The following is a 22,420-nucleotide window of genomic DNA, read 5'->3' as shown; positions in this document are numbered from 1 at the left end:
AGCACACGTGGGGGCCCGGGGTGTGCCTGCCCGTGGGCATTAGGGGAGACTAGGGGCTGGGGTGGAGACTAGGGGCTGGGGTGTGCCTGCCTATGGGGCGTTAGGGGAGACTGGGGCCCGGGGTGTGCCTGCCCGTGGGGCATTAGGAGAGACTGGGGGTTGGGGTGTGCCTGCCTGTGGGGTGTTAGGGGAGACTGGGGCCTGGGGTGTGCCTGCCTGTGGGGCGTTAGGGGAGACTGGGGGCTGGGTTGTGCCCACCCGTGGGGCGTTAGGGGAGACTGGGGGCCAGGGTGCACCTGCCCGTGGGGTGTTAGGGGAGAGTGGGGGCTGGGGTGTGCCCACCTGTGGGGCATTGGGGGGAGGGGGGGCCGGGGTGCACCTGCCCGTGGGGTGTTAGGGGAGAGTGGGGGCCGGGGTGCACCTGCCTGTGGGATGTTAGGGGAGAGTGGGGGCCGGGGTGTGCCTGCTCGTGGGGCATTAGGTGTCTTGCTGGGTGTCTGATGGTCTCTGCCATGGTCCTACGATGGCTGATGATACTCTCTTCATACAAGTTACCCTACATAACAGTGTACCCCTAAATTTAGCAGCTTAAACAGTGCACTGTTTCCTCACAGTTCTGGTGGGTCTGGAATCTTGACGTGGCTCAGCCGGGTCCCCGGTCAGGGTCTCTCCTGAGGCTTCGTGAAGGTGCCGGCCTGGCCACTGCCGTCTCAAGGCCTGCATTGGTGGGGGGTCTGCTTCCGTGCTCCTCATGGGTTGCTGTTGGGACCCGGTGCCTTGTGGGCTGTTGGTGGGGACCCGTTTGAAGTCCTTGCCACGTGGGCCCCTCCGCAGGGCAGCGCACAGCATGGCAGCTGGCTTCATTGGAGGCTGAGAGGCGGGTGGAAACCGTGGCTGTTGGGAAGGTGGCAGCTCTCGCCAGACTCTGCGTATTCTGTTCTTTGGGAGGGAATCACTGGGCCCACGCCACACCTCGTGTGAGAGGAATGCTAGGAGGTGGGGGTCGCGGGGCCATTTTGGAAACCTCCCCGCTCCTTGTTTCCTAGACTTGGAAACTGAGTCCCAGAGGGCTAGAGCTAGGATGAGTCATTCGAGGCAGGTTGATGGCGTCAGCACCAGTGTGTGAGTTCCGGTTCTGCCTCCGAAGCCCAAGTGGTTTGTCCTCTGGGAGGCTGTTTCAGGCTACAGCCGCAGCAGCTGCCCTGAACTCTCACTGGACACCTTTTCGGCATGAGGCCGGGGAAGCAGGGCCCACAGCCAGGCGGCCCGCCCCGCACTCACCCTTGGCAGGAGCAGCCGTGTTCGCGGGGGCCTTGCTCAGTGCAGGGGTGGGCTGCACCCCGAGCACACACTCTGACCGTTCTCACACAGCTCTCTGCGTGGGACTGCGTTCCCATTTTATAGAGGGGGAAGTGGGGGCATGGAGCGGCTCAGGGGCTGTTCAGAGTCACACAGCAAGTAGGCGCAGAGCAGGCCTGACCAGGAGCCAGGTCCCGGGGCCTGTGCCGTGGGCCCCTTCATGATGTGTCCAGGGGATGTTGATGCAGGTGCCCCACGTGGGTGTGAAAAGGGCTACATGTTGCTGCCTTTTGAGGGGCATTCGGGAGGCAGGATCTGTAGGAACTGGTGATGGGTGAGACGCAGCACCTGGTGATGAAGGGGCTGTGTGTGGCCTGGGCGGTGGCAGTGGTGGCCGTTCAGGAAGGGGCTGCCAGGAGGCAGAGGGTCCCGGAGGCCGGGTGCTTCCCCAGGGAAGGTGCTGGTTGTTGGAACGCCTCTGGTGCTGGTTCTGTCGTCTGTGTACCCATCATCATGCCTTCTCTCCTGACTTTCCATAATCAAAACTGGACACCAGCTGAGGATATTCTGGAATCGGGGCATGCTTTGTGGCTCACACCAGGATCTTCCTGGCAGTTTGTGCTGATGGCGGTGCCTCCAGGTTCTCCCTTCTTATCTGGTCTCTGCAAAGTGCATGAAATTTTCACAGACACCCTTTAAGATTCAAAGTGACACTGAATGACTGATTCCAGTCATCAGGATGCTGTGAGCTGCAAAGCTGATCTGAGGATGCTTTGGTTTGCACAGGTATCAGCGTGGCTGCCGCTCTTTGGCTGCAAATCTGCAGCTCCTCACTCAGGGTCAGAGTGAGCAGAAGCCACTCATCCTGACCGAAGATGATGACGAAGATGACGACATCCCAGATGGGGTGGAGCGTGTGATAGGTGCGTGGGGTCTAAGCGGCGGCCTCCGCTCTTGGGCATCGTCGGGCTGAGTCCCCTCCACTCCAGGACCACACTTCCTTCTTCCCTTGCTGGTGCCGGCACTGTCTGGCCACCCGTCCCCTTCGCCGAGTGCACGGTCGCTGCCCATGTTCTGGCTCCTGAACCCAGTCTCTTTCTGTGTGCCGTAGAAACCCTTTTTCCCACCGCCTCCCCACCTTCCTGACCTGGGCTGCTTGCTCTGGGTAGCTGGTGTCCTCAGGAAACAGTTCTCCCGGGAAATTGAGTTGGGGTCCCTGGGGCTCAGGTCTCTGGCTCCTTGGCCCCTAAACCCTGCTCAGTTCCTTACCTCAGGAGCCATTTCAAACTCCCTTAAACCACATTACACCTTGCAGGGGTCTCCATCCACTGCCCTGTTCTCCGGGGTCTCCCGCTGCACAGAGATAGTTAGGAGCCCCTCACGGCGGCCATCCTGGGACTGGCTCCTGTCCACACCCTGTCCTGTCCTCCTGCCACGGTTGAATGGGGTCTTCCCCGGACCCAGGCAGGGCCTCCTCATGTCCCCTCCCTGTGAGGCCCCCATCCTCCCATTATCTCCCAGCTTCCTGATGGGTGGGCGGGGCCGCATTGCCTGTGCTGTGCCGCGCTCTGCTCACATCCCCTCTGCTCCCTCCAGGGCAGCTTTCTGCCCAGTCATCCACACCCCACCTCGACCGTGACCATCAGGGCGCCTGCGGCACCGTTGCCAGCCCCGAGCCAGCATCCACTCTAGCCCTTCCCTTGACCTTTGCTTCTCAGAGCCCTCCCTAGTTGCGTGGTAGGCGCCCGCATCTGTGCTCTGAGTCCCGGGCGGGGCCCTGGGTCTGCCCCTTCCCCATGTCCGTAGCCTACCCCAGGCTCGTTCCCGTCTCCCACCCCCTGCACGCAGTCCCCTCTGCCCGCATTCCAGCTGCTGTGCTGGCTCCAGACTGTCTCTCCACCCTCCCCTGTGGTCACTCAGCGAGCTTCTCCATCAGGGTCTTCCCAGGGCTGCTTGGTGCCCTCGGGCCAAGGCTTCATCCCTGCTGGGGCTTGCAGGGCCCTCACCGTGTGACCCGACCCCTCCCCGCATCCTCTAGGCTTCTGTGTGGTTCTTAAAAGTTCAGCCTGCCGCCAAGGCCTGGTCCCTGGGAGAGATGTCTTCATGCAGCCGCTGGCTGGGGGTTTTCTCTGGAAGATTCCCAGCCCACTTTGGTCACCCGTGAGCTGCAGGCCCTTCCCCGGCCTGGGTGGGGCCCTTGATGTTGGCCTTCACCTGGGGGCAGGCAGCTGCTCCCTGTTGCCTGCTTTAATGGGGTAGATCTGTTTCTTAGGAACAGAGAACTTAGGAACATGGCCGTATGTGATTATTTGAGAACGGAGAGAAGGAAATGTTCTTTTCCTGTTATTAAAATTAACATTGTTAATGTAATTCCCTTCAGCGTATGCACTGAGTAGCGTACAGGATGGGTCACCTTACAGCTGGGAAACTAGCAACTTTGTGTGGACTCTGTCGTGCATCACCTTCCTCTTCCTACAGAGCAGCTGCTGGTCGGGCTGAAGGACAAGGACACTGTCGTGCGGTGGTCTGCAGCCAAAGGGTAGGTGTCCGCGGCCGCAGAAGCACCCCGGGGAGTGGGCCGGCCTCTCTTGTGCGATTCAACAGCTACAAATACCCAACAGCTTTGGAGCGGCAGCGCGGCCCCCTCCGTGGCCCCCTCCAACATACGTGTGTTGCTTTACGTGTTGGCGTGAAGATGGTTCCCGAGACGGAGCTTCAGGCTCCTCCGTCCTCCTGCCTCTGGCTGGCCCTGCCGGGTCACGAGCAGGCCAGGTTTACCTGTTTATCTTCAAAATGTTCCCTTGTTTTTCCACATCCTCATCGCTGTGCCCGCCACCTGTTGTTCCCCACAGATGGGGATCACGGCTCCTACAATGATGGTGCTCAGGGAAGAGCCCTCTGTTGTGGGGTGAGCAGGTGCCAGCCCCTCATTCACCCCTCACTAGCACCTGTCATACCTGTGGGGGTCGACATGCACCCCGGGCCTCAGTCGACATGCACCCTGCACCCCGGGCCTCAGTGGAGGTCGTGAGGCAGATCCAGCGGGGCCTGGCCTTGAGCACAACAGGTGGAGCCCTGGCCTGGAGGAGCCGGTGGCCCTCTGGGCTCGGGCTGTGCAGGGACAGCGATACATGTGAAGAAGATGCTGAAGTGTGGAGGAGGCCCCTGCTGTGGAGGAGAGGAGGCAGGTGCAGGGGCTGGCAGGTGCTGAGATGTCAGGGAGGTACCTTCTGTGGAGGGGATGAGGCAGGTGCAGGGGCCAGCAGATGCTGGGGTTGGGGGAGGCCCCTGCTGTGGAGGGGACGAGGCAGGTGGAGGGGCTGGCAGGTGCTGGGGGGCGGGGAGGCCCCTGCTGTGGAGGGGACGAGGCAGGTGGAGGGGCCGGCAGGTGCTGAGGTGTCAGGGAGGTCCCTGCTGTGGAGGGGATGAAGCAGGTGCAGGGACTGGCAGGTGCTGGGGGTCGGGCGGGGAGGTCCCTGCTGTGGAGGGGATGAAGCAGGTGCAGGGACTGGCAGGTGCTGGGGGTCGGGCGGGGAGGTCCCTGCTGTGGAGGGGACAAGGCAGGTGCTGGGGGACGAGGCAGGTAGAGGGGCCGGCAGGTGCTGGGGGACGGGGAGGCTGGTTTTTGCCCTCGCTCTCGTGTGCGTCTGTGCTGGGTCCGTCCACACCATGAGGTCTGGGAGGAGCTCCACAGCGCAGCAGGGCTCACATAGGCCTTTGTGTTGCTGTACACAGGGGACGGCTTTTCAGCCCAGAGCCTTGTCTGGTTGGGTGTGATGGGCCCACGCAGTGAGAGGCTGGGCAGGCCTTCCCAGTGTCCTTCCTGGAGGCCCCTGGCCAGGACCTTCCCCACGGAGCCATCTCCAGGGACTGGACCCTGTGAGCCGGCCTCCATGTGGGGCCGTGAGCCCGTCATCTGGCCTGATGGGAGCCTGCACAGTCAGCATTTGGGGTGGCACAGAGGAAGCCCGGCTCCAGGAGGGAGGGTCAGGGTGAAGCCCTCAGTGTTCGCCCGCTGCCTCGGTGCCCTCAGCCATCACTGGTGGCCTGCAGTGTCCGCGTTACGGTGGTACCCGGTGACCTGCCCTGTGCCCGGTGTGCTCACTCGTCCCCTTTGAATCTGGCTGCTTCGGATGTGTGCAGGCTCCTTTACCCTTCAGCTTGTTTTACCGCCGGGCTCCAGCAGGGAGTTGGCCCCTTCTCTCCTGGTCTCTGGAGGAAAGGATGGTTGTTCAGGCCGTTCACACGTGTCACGCATGCCCTTGGCGACAGGCTGGTGGTGCCCCTGATGGATTGCTGCGTTTCTCTTTCAGCATCGGTAGGATGGCTGGCAGGCTTCCCAGAGCCCTGGCGGATGACGTGGTCGGGTCTGTGCTGGACTGCTTCAGGTATGTGAGAAGAGCAGGGGGAGGCGTGTGGGCCTGACCGTGAGCTGAGAAGCCTGGCTTTCCTTATATCCTTCCATGCTTGCTTTTCATTGAGCTGTGTGTCAGAACTCCAGAAGCTCTTTTCTCCCCCTTTTGAAGTTAAACTTGAGAACTCTTGTTATTTCTGGTGTGTTGCTTTTATCAACTCCATTCTATTTAAAAACCTTAAGGAAAAAGAGAGTCAGTTTAGACATACACCCATGTAGATGTTTGTTCTGAAAGGAAAAGCTCTATTGAGTGAGTTGGGGCTGCCCCGAGAGCTTTCTTGGGGAGGTTCGGATTTGCCCCTCGCCTGCCCTTTAGCCACGTGTATCACTCAGACCTTAAAGTGAGGCTGGTGTGACCAAGGCCTGAGTTTGAAGTTGGATTTCATTTTAATGAAATGTGAGGCTTTGGGAGGCCAAAGTGGGAGGACGGCTTGAGCCTATGAATTCGAGACCAGCCTGGGCAATGAAGCGAAACCCCATCTCTACAGAGAGTTAAAAAATTAGCCGGACGTGGTCCCAGCTACTCGGGAGGCTGAGGTGGGAGGATCATTTATGAGGCCAGGAGTTTGAGGCTTCATGAGCCATGATGGTGCCACTGCTGCACTCCAGACTGGGCAACAGAGTGAGACCTGGTCTCAAAACAAAACTGAGTATAGACAGCCACGTGTGCTGTGCTGCATTTGTCTTGTCAGCCTTCAGGGAGTTCTGGGTCTTGGGACCGTGTGGCTTGTGGGTGGTAGAGGTGTCGGCTGGGCTGTGCGGGTGGCAGGGCCTGGGGTTTCAGCCTGGGGCCTGCAGACCCGCCCTGGTGTGCTCACACGTGTGAGGCATCGATCTGTGACCTCCCCAGGGATTCTTACTTTTGCTTGTGTAAATGTCTCTCCCAGTTTCAGCCGCCGAGGGTTGAGAGCAGGCGTCCAGCTTGTTCAGGACCCCAGGTGTGCTGTTGTTCTTCATTAGCCCAGACACCGTGGAGAAAGCTGTGCTGTCAGCACTTTGGAGGCTCCAGTTCGCGTTACCTGTCAGTCACCAGGGACAGCTCCGGAGCTGTTCACAAAGCCTTGTTTTCCTTCTGGAGCAGATTCCTTGTGCACTTAGCCTCCAGCCTGCTCAGTGAATTTCAGGAGCACAGGACACAATGTGTCAGATATGGGTCATGTTTTTCAGAGCAGTGCGCATGCATGTGTGAGAAATACTCTTCCGGTGGAAACATTGCTAGCAGAAAACATGCTCTTTATCGCAACTGCTTGATGGGAGGCAGGGGTTGGAGGGTGCTACGTGCTTGGCTTCTCTGTAGGCGACCTCCAGCCTTGTTTCAGGCGTGTCCCTGGAGCTCCTTTCTGGTGGTCGTGGTGGGCGTACGTCCTCCTGTCGCCTGGCGCCACCTGTGGCCTTCACAACAGTGTGGTGGGCTCCAGGCCGGGCCTGCCCGTGCCTGTCTGGACTTTGCCTCTCTCCTCCGGCCGCTGGTCTGCCTGCTCGTCAGGCCTAGTGTGTCTCCTGAAACTCACTGTGTGTCTTTCCCTCCACAACGTGCAGCCTCTCTGGACGGCGTGTTCCTTACTCCAGCTCACCATCTTGATCTAGTTTCATTTTTCCTGGCTTGTTTAATCTTCAGGTGCTTTTTTACTTTTATTTCTGTTATTTTAGTGTGCTCATTCCATTTTTGTAGCTAGGTTCTGGGATGGGGTGGCCTTTTTACTCTTGATTTCGCAGGGCCTTCATCCCAAAGTAGCTGCAGGGCCATCGTCCCGAGTCCTCGCAGGATGCAGCTCTCGTCAGCGCTGCCTTCCCGTTCCCTGGGTGCTCAGCGTGTGATTGTCAACCGTGGCATAAAAAGGTGCAGCCTCAGAGCAGGATGTCTGAAGACACCAGGAAGCCAGGAGTTGCTGGGGCGTGGGGTGGCCCGCAGCCCTGCATGGTGGCTGCTCCAATCTTGTCCTTCCATGGGACGTGTGGTGAGCTGCCAGCCTCTTCTGAAACGGGTTGGAGAAAGGGCATTAATTATATTAACTGTAAGAACACCCAGCACCCAGGAGGGTTAACTTACTCCCCGCTCCTTTCCTGGGCTGGGTTATGCAATGAGTGGAGCTGCACCCATCCCCAGGGGTTCAGGATCTGTGTGTCTGGTGTGGCTGTCCCCCAAGCGTGCACGACTCCCTCAGGACCTGGGGCCCCCTCCCGTCTCCCATCACCATGACTTGATCGATGGCCATTGCAATTGTTCATTAAAAGTTCATATTTCAAATACTGTGAAAAATCTTGCAATGCCAGTTCATTATTCTAGCTTTTAATTCTGAGTTTGACTAAACAGTGGGGTGTCATTTAAAGAAGGTCTTCCTGCTCCCTTTTCTACCGACGTCTTCCTGTGCTAGGATTCCTGTTTTAAGTTCTTACCTTTCTGAAGTGTCTCATTTCTTTCTCTGGGAGCATGGGTGTTGCCCGTACTTGGAGCGACACCGCTGTGGTGGGAAAACCCCACCTGGGACGGCACGGACAGGACGGTCTCTTTGTTTGGGGACTGACCAGGACTTGTCCTCACTCTCGGGAGATCTGAAGAGGCCCTGGGGTAGGCACGGCTGTTGTCTTCGTACTCAGTCTCAGTGTGTTATTTCTTCAGCCAACTGATTATTTGTTTTTTTATTTTGAGACGGAGTCTTGCTCTGTCACCCAGGCTGGAGTGCAGTGGCGCGATCTCAGCTCACTGCAACCTCCGCCTCCCCAGTTCAAGCGATTCTCCTGCCTCAGCCTCCCGAGTAGCTGGGATTATAGGTGTGAGCCGCTGTGCCCAGCCTTGATACTTCAAAAACTTAGGAATGGGTTTTAGTGAGCCTTATAGGCACGGGATATGGACCCGCCAGGCTGTGCTCCTTGCCATGCTGTGGGCTTTGAACCAAAATCTGACACGTGGGCTGTGGTCTCAGGATCTCTGTTGCTCTCAGTTTCCAGGAGACTGACAAGGCGTGGCATGGGGGATGTCTGGCGCTGGCGGAGCTGGGCAGGAGAGGCCTGTTGCTGCCATCTCGCCTCGTGGATGGTGAGTAGCTGAAGCACAGTCAGTTGCTGTCTGTGGCAGGCTGCAGCCCTTCGTCTGAACCCATCTCCGTGGTGTGGTCCTGCTGCAGGCATGCACAGAAGAGCTTGAGAACGAGGTCTGTCCACCTTTTTCTCGCATTGGCCTTCGTAATTTCCTAATTGCCTCTTTTTCCTGCTGTGAAATTTTAATGCCACAGATTACCCTGTGTAGCTGGTTTTGGAGGGCCACGAATCCTTGTAATGTCTGATTTTCTTACTCCCCAAAACAAGTTTTCATTCTTGAGGGACGTTGTTGCCCCTTAAGGACACATGCAGTGGCACCTGCTTCAGTTGTAGAACCAGGTACCCCTGGCAGCATCCTGGGTCACGTGGAGTGACACGGTGCTCCCTGGAGATGAGGCTCACGCCAGCATGAAACCAGGGTGGGAACTGGGGTGGAGGGCCAGGGGAGCTCTGCAGTGGCCAGCAGTGGGGTGGGGACAGAGGGCACAGCATGGCAGACGCAGAGGCACTGCCCCAGACCAGCTGTTGTGCCGTGGCCACACGCAGCCCTGTCTGTGTTTGGTGGGGAGAGTCCCTGGGTGTGGCTGGCAGTGCCCTCTGAGGGCAGGAAGGAAAGGATGTCTGTACAGGATAGAGTGGGGCCCATCCTGAGAGGGTCCCACCACGGAGACTTGATTCTGTCCAAAATAAAGACACCTGAGATGTGGTGGCCTCGCGTCTTCCCGGTGTGGAGCTGTGGTGGCGTCTGAAGTGACCGCTTTGCACTTGGCATTGTGATGTATGGGGAGAGCTTTTAGAGCCTGCAGTTCTTTTTTTTAATGTCTCTGCTTATTTTTTTTTCAGACTTCTTTTATTTTTAGGCCTCTTTATTGAGATCTAATTTACATACCATAAAATGCACTCATTTAAGTGTACAGTTAAGTGGTTTTTGTATATTTACAGAGTTGCACAACTATTGCCATAATTTAATTTCTGAACATTTTCATTGCCTCCAAAGGAAACCCTGTGTTTAAGAACTCACTCTCCGCTCTCCCCAGCACCCCTGCCCTGGCAGCCACATCTCCAGTGTCCCTGTGAGTTTGTCTTTTATAGACATTTCATAACAGTGGAACCTACAACGTGTGATCTTTGGTGTCCGAATTCTTCCACTGAGTTCCTCTGTGTCGTAGCCTGTGGAGTGCCTCCTTCCTTCCTGTGGCAGAGCCTCGTCCTGCATGTAAATGCACCACACGCCACGTTTTGTCCATCCTGTTCATCAGCTGATGGACAGACATCTGGTTGTTTCCACCTTTCACTGTTAGGTTAACGCTGCCGTGAACATTGTGTACGCGTTTTTGAGTGGATGTTGGGTATAGACCTAGAAGAAATGCTGGGTCATACATTAACTCCATGTTTAACTTTCTAAGAACCTGCCAAACTTTTTCCAAAATGATTGCACCGTTTTACATTCCTGCCTGTAGTGTATGAGGTTCTGTTTCTCTGATCTTCACCAACACTTGTTTTTATCTTTTTTTTTTGGACGGGGTTTCACTTTGTTGCCCAGGCTGGAGTGCGGTGATGCAATCTCTGCTCACTGTAATCTCCGCCTTCCGGGACCAGGCACTCCTCCCACCTCAGCCTCCTGAGTAGCTGGGACCACTGGTGCTCACCACCACACCAGGTTATTTTTAGTTTTGTTAGAGACGGGGCTTCACCACATTGCCCAGGCTGGTCTTGAAGTCCTCAGCTCAAGCAGTCCACCCGCCTTGGCCTCCCAGAGTGTGGGGAATACAGGCGTGAGCCACCACACTTGCCCCCTGCTTCTTTAAAAGAAAAAAAAAAAGCTGTCCTAGTGAGTGTGAAGTGTCACCTTGTTGTGCTTTTCATTTGCTTTTCCCCAACGACTGATAACACTGAGCATTTTCTGTGTTTGCCCATTTGTATGTCTTCTTTGGAGAAATGTCTGTTCAAGTTCTTTACTCATTTAAAAAATTATTTTTTTTAATTGTTGTTGTAAGTAAGAGTTTTTTTATGTATTCTGGGTATAAGTCTCTTATTGGATATATGATTTGCAAATGTTTTATTGCATTCCATGGTTGCCTTTTCACTTTCTATTGATTGATTGACAGAGTCTCGCTCCGTTGCCCAGGCTAGAGTGCAGCGGCCCCATCACAGCTCGCTGCCACCTTGATCTCCTGGGCTCAAGCCATATTCCCACCGTAGCTTCCCAAGTAGCTGGGACTGCAGGGCTGCACCACCATCCACCATGCCTGGGAAGTTTTTTTTCTTTTTTTGAGACAGGATCTCATTCCCATCGCCCAGGCTGGAGTGCAGTGGCGAGATCTCAGCTCACTGCAGCCTCCACCTCTCAGGCTCAGGAGGTCCGCCTACCTCAGTCCCCTAAGTAGCTGGGGCTACAGGTACGTGCCGCCATGCCCAGCTGATTTTTGTATTTTTTGTAGAGGTGGGGTTTTCCCATGTTGTCTGGGCTGATCTCGAACTCCTGAGCTCGAGCAATTCCCCCTCCCCCCACCCCGCCTCAGCCTCCCAAAGTGCTAGGATTATAGGCGTGAGCCACTGCACCTGGCCTTCATGCCTGGTTAATTAAAAAATTTTTTTGTACAGATGGGGTTCTCACTATGTGGCCCAGGCTCATCTCGAACTTCTGGCCTGCAGTGATCCTCCTGCCTCAGCCTCCCAAAGTGCTGGGATTGTAGGCTGTACCTGGTGTGTTTTCAATTTCTTTGATGGTGATATTTGACCCAGGTTTTAAATTTTAATGAAGTCCAGCTCATCTGTTTTTTCTTTCTTGTGTTTCTGGTGTCAGAGCTAAGAAATCATTGCTGACCCCAGAACCATGAAGTTGTGGTTTCATGTAAGGTTTTGTTCCATCCGAAGTGAGTGACTCGTAATGTTTATTTGTGACACTAGACGTGTGTGAGGGTGTGTGTGCGAATGTGTAGCCGGGATGGAATGAAGTCCCTGCCTGTGGGGAGCCAGCTCCAGGTTCACTCGAAGGAGACAAGAGACTCTACTGGTTTGTGTGTGTGCTCTGTCGCGTCTTATGGCAACACCCACTGACCCCAGGCAGCGAGAGAGAGAGGATGTGGATGTTGGCATCATAAAGGAAAAGGGTAAAGCTATTGTTCAGAAACTGATATGTGATGTGGAGTACACTGGCCCGTGACCTCCGCATGGTTGGCTGGTCCCTTCTGCCTGGCGGTGCCCTCCATGTGAGCCGAACCCTCTTTGCAGCCCCCATTCTGTAGCTGGTGGGGCACAGAGAAGCTGTGCTGTCTCTGGGCAGGGCAAGGGGTCTTTCAGGCAGGGGTGAAAGAGATCCCGTCTTGGGGCTGACTCAGGAGGTGACAGGGCTAACGTTCAATGAGCATTTGCAGCATACTTTGTATGTTTTTGTTTTAGACCTCACGCCATTCAGCTGCGGGAGCCGGGAAGTCTTTCAGGAGTCACGGCTCATGCTCAGCCCTTTGGCCTCCTCCATGTCACACGGCTGAGCTGTCCCTGCACCTCCTTGTCTCCTTGGAGAGTTACTGTGGTTCTCTGTCAGTTTAGTTTGAAAAGCTCACGCCTGTAATCCCAGCACTTTGGGAGGCCGAGGCGGGGGGATCACCTGAGGCCAGGAGTTCGAGACCAGCCTGGCCAACATGGTGAAACCCCGTCTCTACTAAAAATACAAGGATGTGGTGGTGCATGCCTGTAACCCCAGCTACTCGGGAGGCTGAGGCAGAAGAATCGCTTGAACCTAGGAGGCGGAGGTTGCAGTGAACCGATATCGCACCACTGCACTCCAGCCTGGGCGACAGGGCAAGATCCTGTCTCAAAAAAAAAAAAAAAGCACGAAAACAAATGCTTGGCAAATAAATGTTGTAGAAAGACACGATATAGATGAGCATGTTTGATGACTGAAGCTTTTGTTTGTCTTAGAGGAAATGTGGAGCTTCACTGGTGCATGCTAAAGGAGGAAGAAGTAAAACTAGGGAAGTCAGGTGGGCAGGCAGTGATGCGATGTTTGCCTTGAAGGCACCCTGGGTCTTTTTGCCCTTAGTCCTCTGAATAGGGGAACTCTGCCTGTTGGACTCAGGAAAAAAGCATCGCATTTTCTTTGGGTTACTTTTTAGGGAATCCTGCCGATTCCTCTACACACACACACACACACATACACACACACACACACACACACACAGTCTCCATCTGTTGTGCTGTAAGCCTATTTCTTGGTCTCTGACTCTGTGCACACCACCACACCCAGCTAATTTTTTAAAGAAATTCAAAAGCAGCCTGGGCAGCAAAATGAGATCCTGTTTCTAGAAAAATTGTTTTAAAAAGGTAGTTGGGTGCAGTCCCAGCTACTCAGGAGGTTGAGGTGGGAGAATTGCTTGAGCCCAGGAGGTTGAGGCTGCAGTGAGCCGTGATCACACCGCCGCACTCAAGCGATCCTCCTACCTTGGCCTGTGGACAGTGGGCCATGTTCTTTTTCTCTTCGCGTCATCACCTCTGTTTGAGGACTACTGTTAAAGGGCTACTTGGTCTTTGTTTTAGGTGATTGAAATTCCAGGACTTTTCTTGAGTGGTCCTGGCGTAGGCCCTTTCACCTTTTTTGTGGCTCCTCTTTGAACCCCTGTGTTGTTGTGGCAGGAGGAGGTGGGCACTCCTCACCATGAGTAAGCTCATATAACCTTGTGAACCCTTACAGTTTCCTTTGTTGGATACAAGGAGCACAGGTGGGGGGATGTATTTGGTTTAACTTTACCTTTTTTTTTTTTTCTTTTTTTGAGAAAGAGTCTTGCTCTGTTGCCCAGGGTGGAGTGCAGTGGCGCCCTCTTGGCTCACTGCCAGCTCCATCTCCCATGTTCAAGTGATTCTCATGGCTCAGCCTCCTGAGTAGCTGGGATTACAGGTGCCTGCCACCATGCCCAGCTAATTTTTTTATTTTTAGTAGAGACCAGATTTCTCCATGTTGGCCAGGCTGGTCTCAAACTCCTGACCTCAAGTGATCTGCCTGCCTCAGCCTCCCAAAGTGCTGGGATTACAGGCGTGAGGCACTGTGCCCAGCCAACTGTACTACTTTGATAAAATGTATACATGTGCTCCTAATTATGCATTTTGTGGTTTTCATCAGTATTTTGCTTTTTGAAAAATGTCAAGTGTTCTGATCTCTTTGGACATTTTGTATGAACCCTGTTTCCCTTGCTATCCTTGTTGATTGGGAATTGTGCATATTGGTTTGGATAATAATAAGTAGCATTTGGTGTTTTTCTGAGCTTCTTGGATGTGTAGATTCAGGTCATTCATCAAACGGGAAGTTTTCGGTCATTGTTTCTTTGGGTATTTTTCTGCCCCCTCCTCTCTCTGTGGGACTCTTGTTACGTGAATACACATGTTGGTACGCTTGATGGTGCCCTGTGAGTCTCTTAGGTTCTGTACTCATTTCAGCTCTTGAGTCCTCAGTTCCAGAATTTCTCTTTAGTTTCTCTTTTAATAATTTCTTTTTGAGACAGGGTCTTGCTCTGTTGCCCAGGCTGGAGTGCAGTGGTGGTATCACAGCTTACTGCAGCCTCAACCTCCCAGGCCCAAGCAGTTCTCCTGCCTCAGCCTCCTGAGTAGCTGAGACCACAGGCCTGCTGCACTGAAAAAACAAATTGTAGAAACAGGATCTCGCTTTATTGTCCAGGCTGCTTTCAAATTCTTGGACTTGAGTGATCTTCCTGCCTTGGCCTCTCAGAGTGCTGGGATTGTAGGAGTGAGCTGCTGTGCCCAGCCTCTTTTTATAATTTCTGTCCCTTTATCAACATTCCATGTTAGTTTAAATGTTGTTCTTTTGGTCTCCTTTAGTTCTTTGTCCACAGTTTTCTTGAGATCTGTGAGCATATTTAAAGCAGTTGATTTAAAGTCTTTGTCTAAGACTGAGCACAGTGGCTCACACTTGCTTCCCAGCACTTAACCTTTGCTTTAAAGCCTAAAAAGGAAGAAATCTTTGCATATGTGTTTCCCAAATAACAGATTTGAGGGCTGTGTTGCTGACGTAGGTCTGTTTATACACACTGTGTGGCCAAAGCAGGTCTCTGTTAAATTAGCATCTACAAAGCTTTTCTCATGCTTCCCTCAAATTTAGGAAGCTCCCTGTGCAATCTTCGGGCTGGGGTTCTTCACTGCCCTCTCAAGGAGGCCTACCCCTTCCCCCAGAAGGTGCAGTCTGTCACCCCGTGTCCTATAAAGTGTAATTGTCTGATGTCTCACAGCCATAGAGAAGCCCCTTCTAACCTTCCTGCAACTTTACTGCTAGGAGGCTCAAGGTCCCTGTGAACCTGCACCAGGTAGTAAGCCCTGCATGTCGGAAATACAGGCTGCCTAACTCTTATCTAAGGTGATGTTTTGAGAAAATTTTTAAGTTTAATAAATTTTATAAATTTTGAAAAAATTTTAATAAACATTTAATTTTTATAAGTTTATATAAATGTTATAAATTTTGAAAAATGTATAAAGTTGCATTGGAGCACACGCTGTCAGCGTTCATCGAAGACGTACAAGAAGCGTCTTACGATGATGTTGCTGCAGCTGCATTGGGGTCTTGTTAAAAGCACCATTCAGTAGATTAATTCCCACCTGTGGATTATGTTTTCTGGCTTCCAAAACTAACTGTCATGTTTTTCTCTTTGGATGATGAAAACTCTGCACGTCCTTCCTACAACAAATGCAATTGGCGCCCACTGCCCTTGGCAGTGGAGGTGAGGACACAGCGTTTCTGTGACGGTGAAGGGGACAGGGTTTGGAGGGAGATTCAGACATTAAACAAGGAAACAAGGGAGCAATTTCAGAGAACGGATAAAGTCGTTAAGAAAATACAAAAGGGCGGTGAGATCCTCAGTGATGGGGCCAACCAGTGACTTGAATAAGACTTGGGGAAGACCTCCTGGGGCGACATTTACACTGAGAGCTTCTAGCGGGAAGGAGCCGACAGGATGGACTCCTGACTGCAGCATCTCAAAGAGGAACGAAGGCTCGCATGAGCTGGATGGCCGAGAGAGCCAAAGAGTGGGCACAGAAAAGCGCCTGGGGGCCAGATCCTAGAGGGGCTTCAGGAGCACAGTGAGGGGTTTGGAAATTATTCGACGTAAAGTCGGATACTGGGGAACACACGGGAGCGCAGTGGAAAGGAAGAGCGAGGCCGTCTGGGAGCCGCCACAGTGTTCGGAGTGAGACCAGAGCTGTGACGAAGGAGAAAAGGAAATACTTATGCTGCATGTAGGATTCTGAACTCGACAACTTTGCTGTTCTATTCAGTGAAAGAGAGTGAGATAGTAAGAAGGTCAGGGAGTGACATGTTGGCGCCTTCCACATAGAAATGGTCTACAAAGTTATGGGTTGGATGAGTTCGCACAGGAGGGAGTGAGAGATGAGGAAGGTGAATGAGTGGGAAAGCTCAAACCGGGTTCCCAGGCTCACTGGCATGGGGAGGTGGAGAAAAGGGGAGGAAGCCGCTGACATGGAAGGAAGGAAACCCGCAGAGGCTTCTTCAGAAGGGATATTTTATAGGAGAGGAGTCCGATTCTGAGAGGGGGAAGGGATGGAGGACCAGAGTTTCCTCACAGGCTCTGGAGCACAGAGGTGGATGGTGAATTCCAGGAGAGCAGCTCTAGCTGAGGTCTAGGGACAGGGCGCTCCCTCCCTGGTAGAGCTGTTGGGGCTCAGTGCCGAGGCTGGCTCGGGCTCCTGTGGGGGGCCCTGCTGTCTGTCCAGCCCTGGCTGTGGCCTGGCCTGACCCTGCTGCCCGCCGCAGGCCTGTGTACCTCAGTTCCCAGGTGATCAAGGGGGCCTGGGAGAGGTCGGCTCCGAGCATGTCCTGACATGGCCCCAGCGTCCAGTTCCCTGCCTGTTTTTGTTGGCTTGTTTAATCTTGGTAGGCTTTTAAGCTTTCAGGTTTTCAGGAAAATGAAAAGCATGAGACATCTTTAACTTTGAACATGGACCGATTGTTCTTTTTTTGTGTTAATGGTGTTTTTTTTCTTGTGTGAACGTGTGTGTTCCGTGTTGCACTCCGCCCTGCTCTCCCTCCCTCCCTCCCTATAGAACGTGGCAGACGGCAGTGGGCCCCTGTTAAGACTGCTTAGAAAGGGCGTTCTCGGCATCTTCTCTTACATGTGAATTCAAGGATCCTTTATTTTTTTTCAGCTTTATTGGTACACAGTTTGTCTACCATATAATTCACCCATTTAAAAAATATAATTCCATGGTTTTTAGAATATTCTGTTACTACTTAGAAAATTGTGGTAAAATATGTATAACAAATTTGCTCTTTTAATTGTTAAGCATATTAATCCAGTGGCATTAATTGCACTCTCACTTTTGTACAACCATCACCATTGTCTGGTTCCAAAACTTCTCATCACCCCGGATTAAGAAGTCACTTGCCCCTGATTCTCCTTCCCTTAAACCCTTTGTAACTCTAGTCTACTTTCTGCTTGCAAAAGGACTTTGCCTGTTGTAGAGATCTTGTACAAGTGGAATTGGACAATATTTGGCCTTTCATGTCTGGCTTATTTTATTTAGCATCATGTTTTCAAGGTTAATCTGCATTGTAGCATGTATCAGAATTTTCTTTCTTTTAAAGGCTGAATAATATTTCATTATATGGACATACCATGTATTTATTTATTTTATTTTTACTTTTTTTTTTTTTTGAGACAGAGTCTTGCTCAGTCGTCCAGGCTGGAGTGCAGTGGTGTGATCTCAGCTCACTGCAAGCGCCGCCTCCTGCGTTCACGCCATTCTCCTGCCTCAGCCTCCTGAGTAGCTGGGACTACAGGCACCCACCACCAAGCCCAGCTAATTTGTTTTGTATTTTTAGTAGAGATGGGGTTTTACCATGTTAGCCAGGATGGTCTCGATCTCCTGACCTCATGATCCACCCGCCTTGGCCTCTCAAAGTGCTGGGATTACAGGTGTGAGCCACCACGCCCGACCCATATACTTATTTTTTAAAATGGGATCTCACTGTATTGTCCAGGCTGGAGTGCAGTGGCTATTCACAGGCCCAATCATAGTACACTATAGCTTCCAACCCCTGGGCTTGAGCGACCCTCCCACCTCAGCCTCCTGAGTAGCTGTGATTGCGGGTGTGCACCACCACACCTGGCCATATTTTCATGATCCATTCATTTTTCAGTGGACACTTGGGTTGTTCCCACCTTTTGGGTATTATGAATAATGCTGCTGTGGACATGGATACAAGAACCTGTTTGAGACCCCTTTTTTTAGTTCCTTTGGGTATATACCCAGAAGTGGAATTAGTGGGTCATGTGGTAATTCTATGTTCAACTTTTTGAGAGCTTACCACTTTTTGTATGTAAAAATTACAAGTGTTTAGTTCTTAAGTTGGGTCATGCATAAATGCAGAAACGTGGTGTAGTTAAAAAATAAGTCTTGAAATGTCCCTCTCTGACAGCTTTGAAGAGAGTAGTGGTTCTCCCAGCACACAGCTTGAGATCTGAGAACGGGCAGACTGCCTCCTCAAGTGGGTCCCTGACTCCCGAGCAGCCTAACTGGGAGGCATCCCCCACTGGGGGCGGACTGACACCTCACACGGCCGGGAACTCCTCTGAGACAAAAATTCCAGAGGAACGATCAGGCAGCAGCATTTGCGGTTCACCAATATCTGCTGTTTTGCAGCCACCGCTGCTGAAACCCAGGCAAACAGGGTCTGGAGTGGACCTCTAGCAAACTCCAACAGACCTGCAGCTGAGGGTCCTGTCTGTTAGAAGGAAAACTAACAAACAGAAAGGACATCCACACCAAAAACCCATCTGTATGTCACCATCATCAAAGACCAAAGGTAGATAAAACCACAAAGATGGGAAAAAAACAGAGCAGAAAAACTGGAAACTCTAAAAATCAGAGCGCCTCTCCTCCTCCAAAGGAACGCAGCTCCTCACCAGCAATGGAACAAAGCTGGATGGAGAATGACTTTGACAAGTTGAGAGAAGAAGGCTTCAGACGATCAAACTACTCCGAGCTACAGGAGGAAATTCGAACCAATGGCAAAGAAGTTAAAAGCTTTGAAAAAAAATTAGATGAATGGATAACTAGAATAACCAATGCAGAGAAGTCCTTAAAGGACCTGATGGAGCTGAAAGCCAAGGCACGAGAACTACATGACGAATGCAGAAGCCTCAGGAGCCGATGTGATCAACTGGAAGAAAGGGTATCAGCGATGGAAGATGAAATGAATGAAATGAAGCGAGAAGAGAAGTTTAGAGAAAAAAGAATAAAAAGAAATGAACAAAGCCTCCAAGAAATATGGGACTATGTGAAAAGACCAAACCTACGTCTGATTGGTACACCTGAAAGTGACGGGGAGAATGGAACCAAGTTGGAAAACACTCTGCAGGATATTATCCAGGAGAACTTCCCCAACCTAGGAAGGCAGGCCAACATTCAGATTCAGGAAATACAGAGAACGCCACAAAGATATTCCTCGAGAAGAGCAACTTCAAGACACATAATTGTCAGATTCACCAAAGTTGAAATGAAGGAAAAAATGTTAAGGGTGGCCAGAGAGAAAGGTGAGGTTACCCACAAAGGGAAGCCCATCAGACTAACAGCTGATCTCTTGGTAGAAACTCTACAAGCCAGAAGAGAGTGGGGGCCAATATTCAACATTCTTAAAGAAAAGAATTTTCAACCCAGAATTTCATATCCAGCCAAACTAAGCTTCATAAGTGAAGGAGAAATAAAATACTTCACAGACAAGCAAATGCTGAGAGATTTTGTCACCACCAGGCCTGCCCTAAAAGAGCTCCTGAAGGAAGCACTAAACATGGAAAGGAACAACTGGTACCAGCCACTGCAAAAACATGCCAAATTGTAAAGACTATCAAGGCTAGGAAGAAACTGCATCAACTAACGAGCAAAATAACCAGCTAACATCATAATGACAGGATCACATTCACACATAACAATACTAACCTTAAATGTAAATGGGCTAAATGCTCCAATTAAAAGACACAGACTGGCAAATTGGATAAAGAGTCAAGACCCATCAGTGTGCTGTATTCAGGAAACCCATCTCACGTGCAGAGACACACATAGGCACAAAATAAAGGGATGGAGGAAGATCTGCCAAGCAAATGGAAAACAAAAAAAGGCAGAGATTGCAATCCTAGTCTCTGATAAAACAGACTTTAAACCAACAAAGATCAAAAGAGACAAAGAAGGGCATTACATAATGGTAAAGGGATCAATTCAACAAGAAGAGCTAACTTTCCTAAATATATATGCACCCAATACAGGAGCACCCAGATTCATAAAGCAGGTCCCGAGTGACCTACAAAGAGACTTAAGACTCCCACACAATAATAATGGGAGACTTTAACACCCCACTGTCAACATTAGACAGATCAACGAGATAGGAAGTTAACAAGGATACCCAGGAATTGAACTCAGCTCTGCACCAAGCAGACCTATTAGACATCTACAGAACTCTCCACCCCAAATCAACAGAATGTACATTCTTTTCAGCACCACACCTACTCCAAAATTGACCATATAGTTGGAAGTAAAGCACTCCTCAGCAAATGTAAAAGAACAGAAATTATAACAAACTGTCTCTCAGACCACAGTGCAATCAAACTAGAACTCGGGATTAAGAAACTCACTCAAAACCGGTCAACTACATGGAAACTGAACAACCTGCTCCTGAATGACTACTGGGTAAATAATGAAATGAAGGCAGAAATAAAGATGTTCTTTGAAACCAACGAGAACAAAGACACAACATACCAGAATCTCTGGGACACATTCAAAGCAGTGTGTAGAGGGAAATTTATAGCACTAAATACCCACAAGAGAAAGCAGGAAAGATCTAAAATTGACACCCAAACATCACAATTAAAAGAACTAGAGAAGCAAGAGCAAACACATTCAAAAGCTAGCAGAAGGCTAGAAATAACTAAAATCAGAGCAGAACTGAAGGAAATAGACACACAAAAAACACTTCAAAAAATTAATGAATCCAGGAGCTGGTTTTTTGAAAAGATCAACAAAATTGATAGACTGCTATCAAGACTAATAAAGAGGAAAAGAGAGAAGAATCAAATAGACGCAATAAAAAATGATAAAGGGGATATCACCACCGATCCCACAGAAATACAAACCACCATCAGAGAATACTATAAGCACCTCTATGCAAATAAACTAGAAAATCTAGAAGAAATGGATAAATTCTTCGACGCATACATCCTCCCAAGACTAAACCAAGAAGAAGTTGAATCTCTGAATAGACTAATAAGAGGCTCTGAAATTGAGGCAATAATCAATAGCTTACCAACCAAAAAAGTCCAGGATCAGATGGATTCACAGCCGAATTCTACCAGAGGTACAAAGAGGAGCTGGTACCATTCCTTCTGAAACTATTCCAATCAATAGAAAAAGAGGGAATCCTCCCTAACTCATTTTATGAGGCCAGCATCATACTGATAGCAAAGCCTGGCAGAGACACAACCAAAAAAGAGAGTTTTAGACCAATATCCTTGATGAACATCGATGCAAAAATCCTCAGTAAAATACTGGCAAACCGAATCCAGCAGCACATCAAAAAGCTTATCCACCATAATCAAGTGGGCTTCATCCCTGGGATGCAAGGCTGGTTCAACATACGCAAATCAATAAATGTAATCCAGCATATAAACAGAACCAAAGACAAAAACCTCATGATTATCTCAATAGATGCAGAAAAGGCCTTTGACAAAATTCAACAACGTTTCATGCTAAAAACATCAAAAAAATAAGTAATGAAGGGAAAGAACCCAAAAATAATAAGAGCTATCTATGACAAACCCACAGCCAATATCATACTGAATGGGCAAAAACTGGGAGCATTCCCTTTGAAAACTGGCACAAGACAGGGATGCCGTCTCTCACCACTCCTGTTCAACATAGTGTTGGAAGTTCTGGCCAGAGCAGTCAGGCAGGAGAAGGAAATAAAGGGTATTCAATTAGGAAAAGAGGAAGTCAAATTGTCCCTGTTTGCAGATGACATGATTGTATATCTAGAAAACCCCATTGTCTCAGCCCAAAATCTCCTCAAGCTGATATGCAACTTCAGCAAAGTCTCAGGATACAAAATCAATGTACAAAAATCACAAGCATTCTTATACACCAATAACAGACAAAAGGAGAGCCAAATCATGAGTGAACTCCCATTCACAATTGCTTCAAAGAGAATAGAATACCTAGGAATCCAATTTACAAGGGATGTGAAGGACCTCTTCAAGGAGAACTCCAAACCACTTCTCAATGAAATAAAAGAGGATACAAACAAATGGAAGAACATTCCATGCTCATGGGTAGGAAGAATCAATATCGTGAAAATGGCCATACTGCCCAAGGTAATTTATAGATTCAATGCCATCCCCATCAAGCTACCAATGACTTTCTTCACAGAATTGGAAAAAACTGCTTTAAAGTTCATATGGAACCAAAAAAGAGCCCGCATCGCCAAGTCAATCCTAAGCCAAAAGAACAAAGCTGGAGGCATCACGCTACCTGACTTCAAACTATACTACAAGGCTACAGTAACCAAAACAGCATGGTACTGGTACCAAAACAGAGACATAGACCAATGGAACAGAACAGAGCCCTCAGAAATAATGCCGCTTATCTACAACTATCTGA

At 50.7% G+C, this 22,420-nt stretch overlaps 1 protein-coding gene across 2 annotated transcripts in view; it reads left to right on the top strand.

The window, feature by feature from the left end:
- TBCD (tubulin folding cofactor D) overlaps positions 1-22,420 on the top strand; it is a 185,994-nt gene that overhangs the window by 49,405 nt on the left and 114,169 nt on the right. For both annotated transcript variants that reach the window (XM_032177936.2, XM_032177934.2), the window contains 4 exons: positions 2,086-2,222; positions 3,778-3,838; positions 5,613-5,687; positions 8,656-8,750. In XM_032177936.2, the coding sequence (XP_032033827.1) occupies positions 2,086-2,222; positions 3,778-3,838; positions 5,613-5,687; positions 8,656-8,750 (368 nt within the window). The remainder of the gene's footprint in view (positions 1-2,085; positions 2,223-3,777; positions 3,839-5,612; positions 5,688-8,655; positions 8,751-22,420) is intronic.

The sequence above is a fragment of the Hylobates moloch genome, unplaced genomic scaffold (assembly GCF_009828535.3).
Source record: "Hylobates moloch isolate HMO894 unplaced genomic scaffold, HMol_V3 SCAFFOLD_15, whole genome shotgun sequence".
Classification (NCBI taxonomy): Eukaryota; Metazoa; Chordata; class Mammalia; order Primates; family Hylobatidae; genus Hylobates; species Hylobates moloch.
Note: the sequence above shows the minus strand (reverse complement) of the source record. Positions and strands in the feature narration are given on the sequence as shown.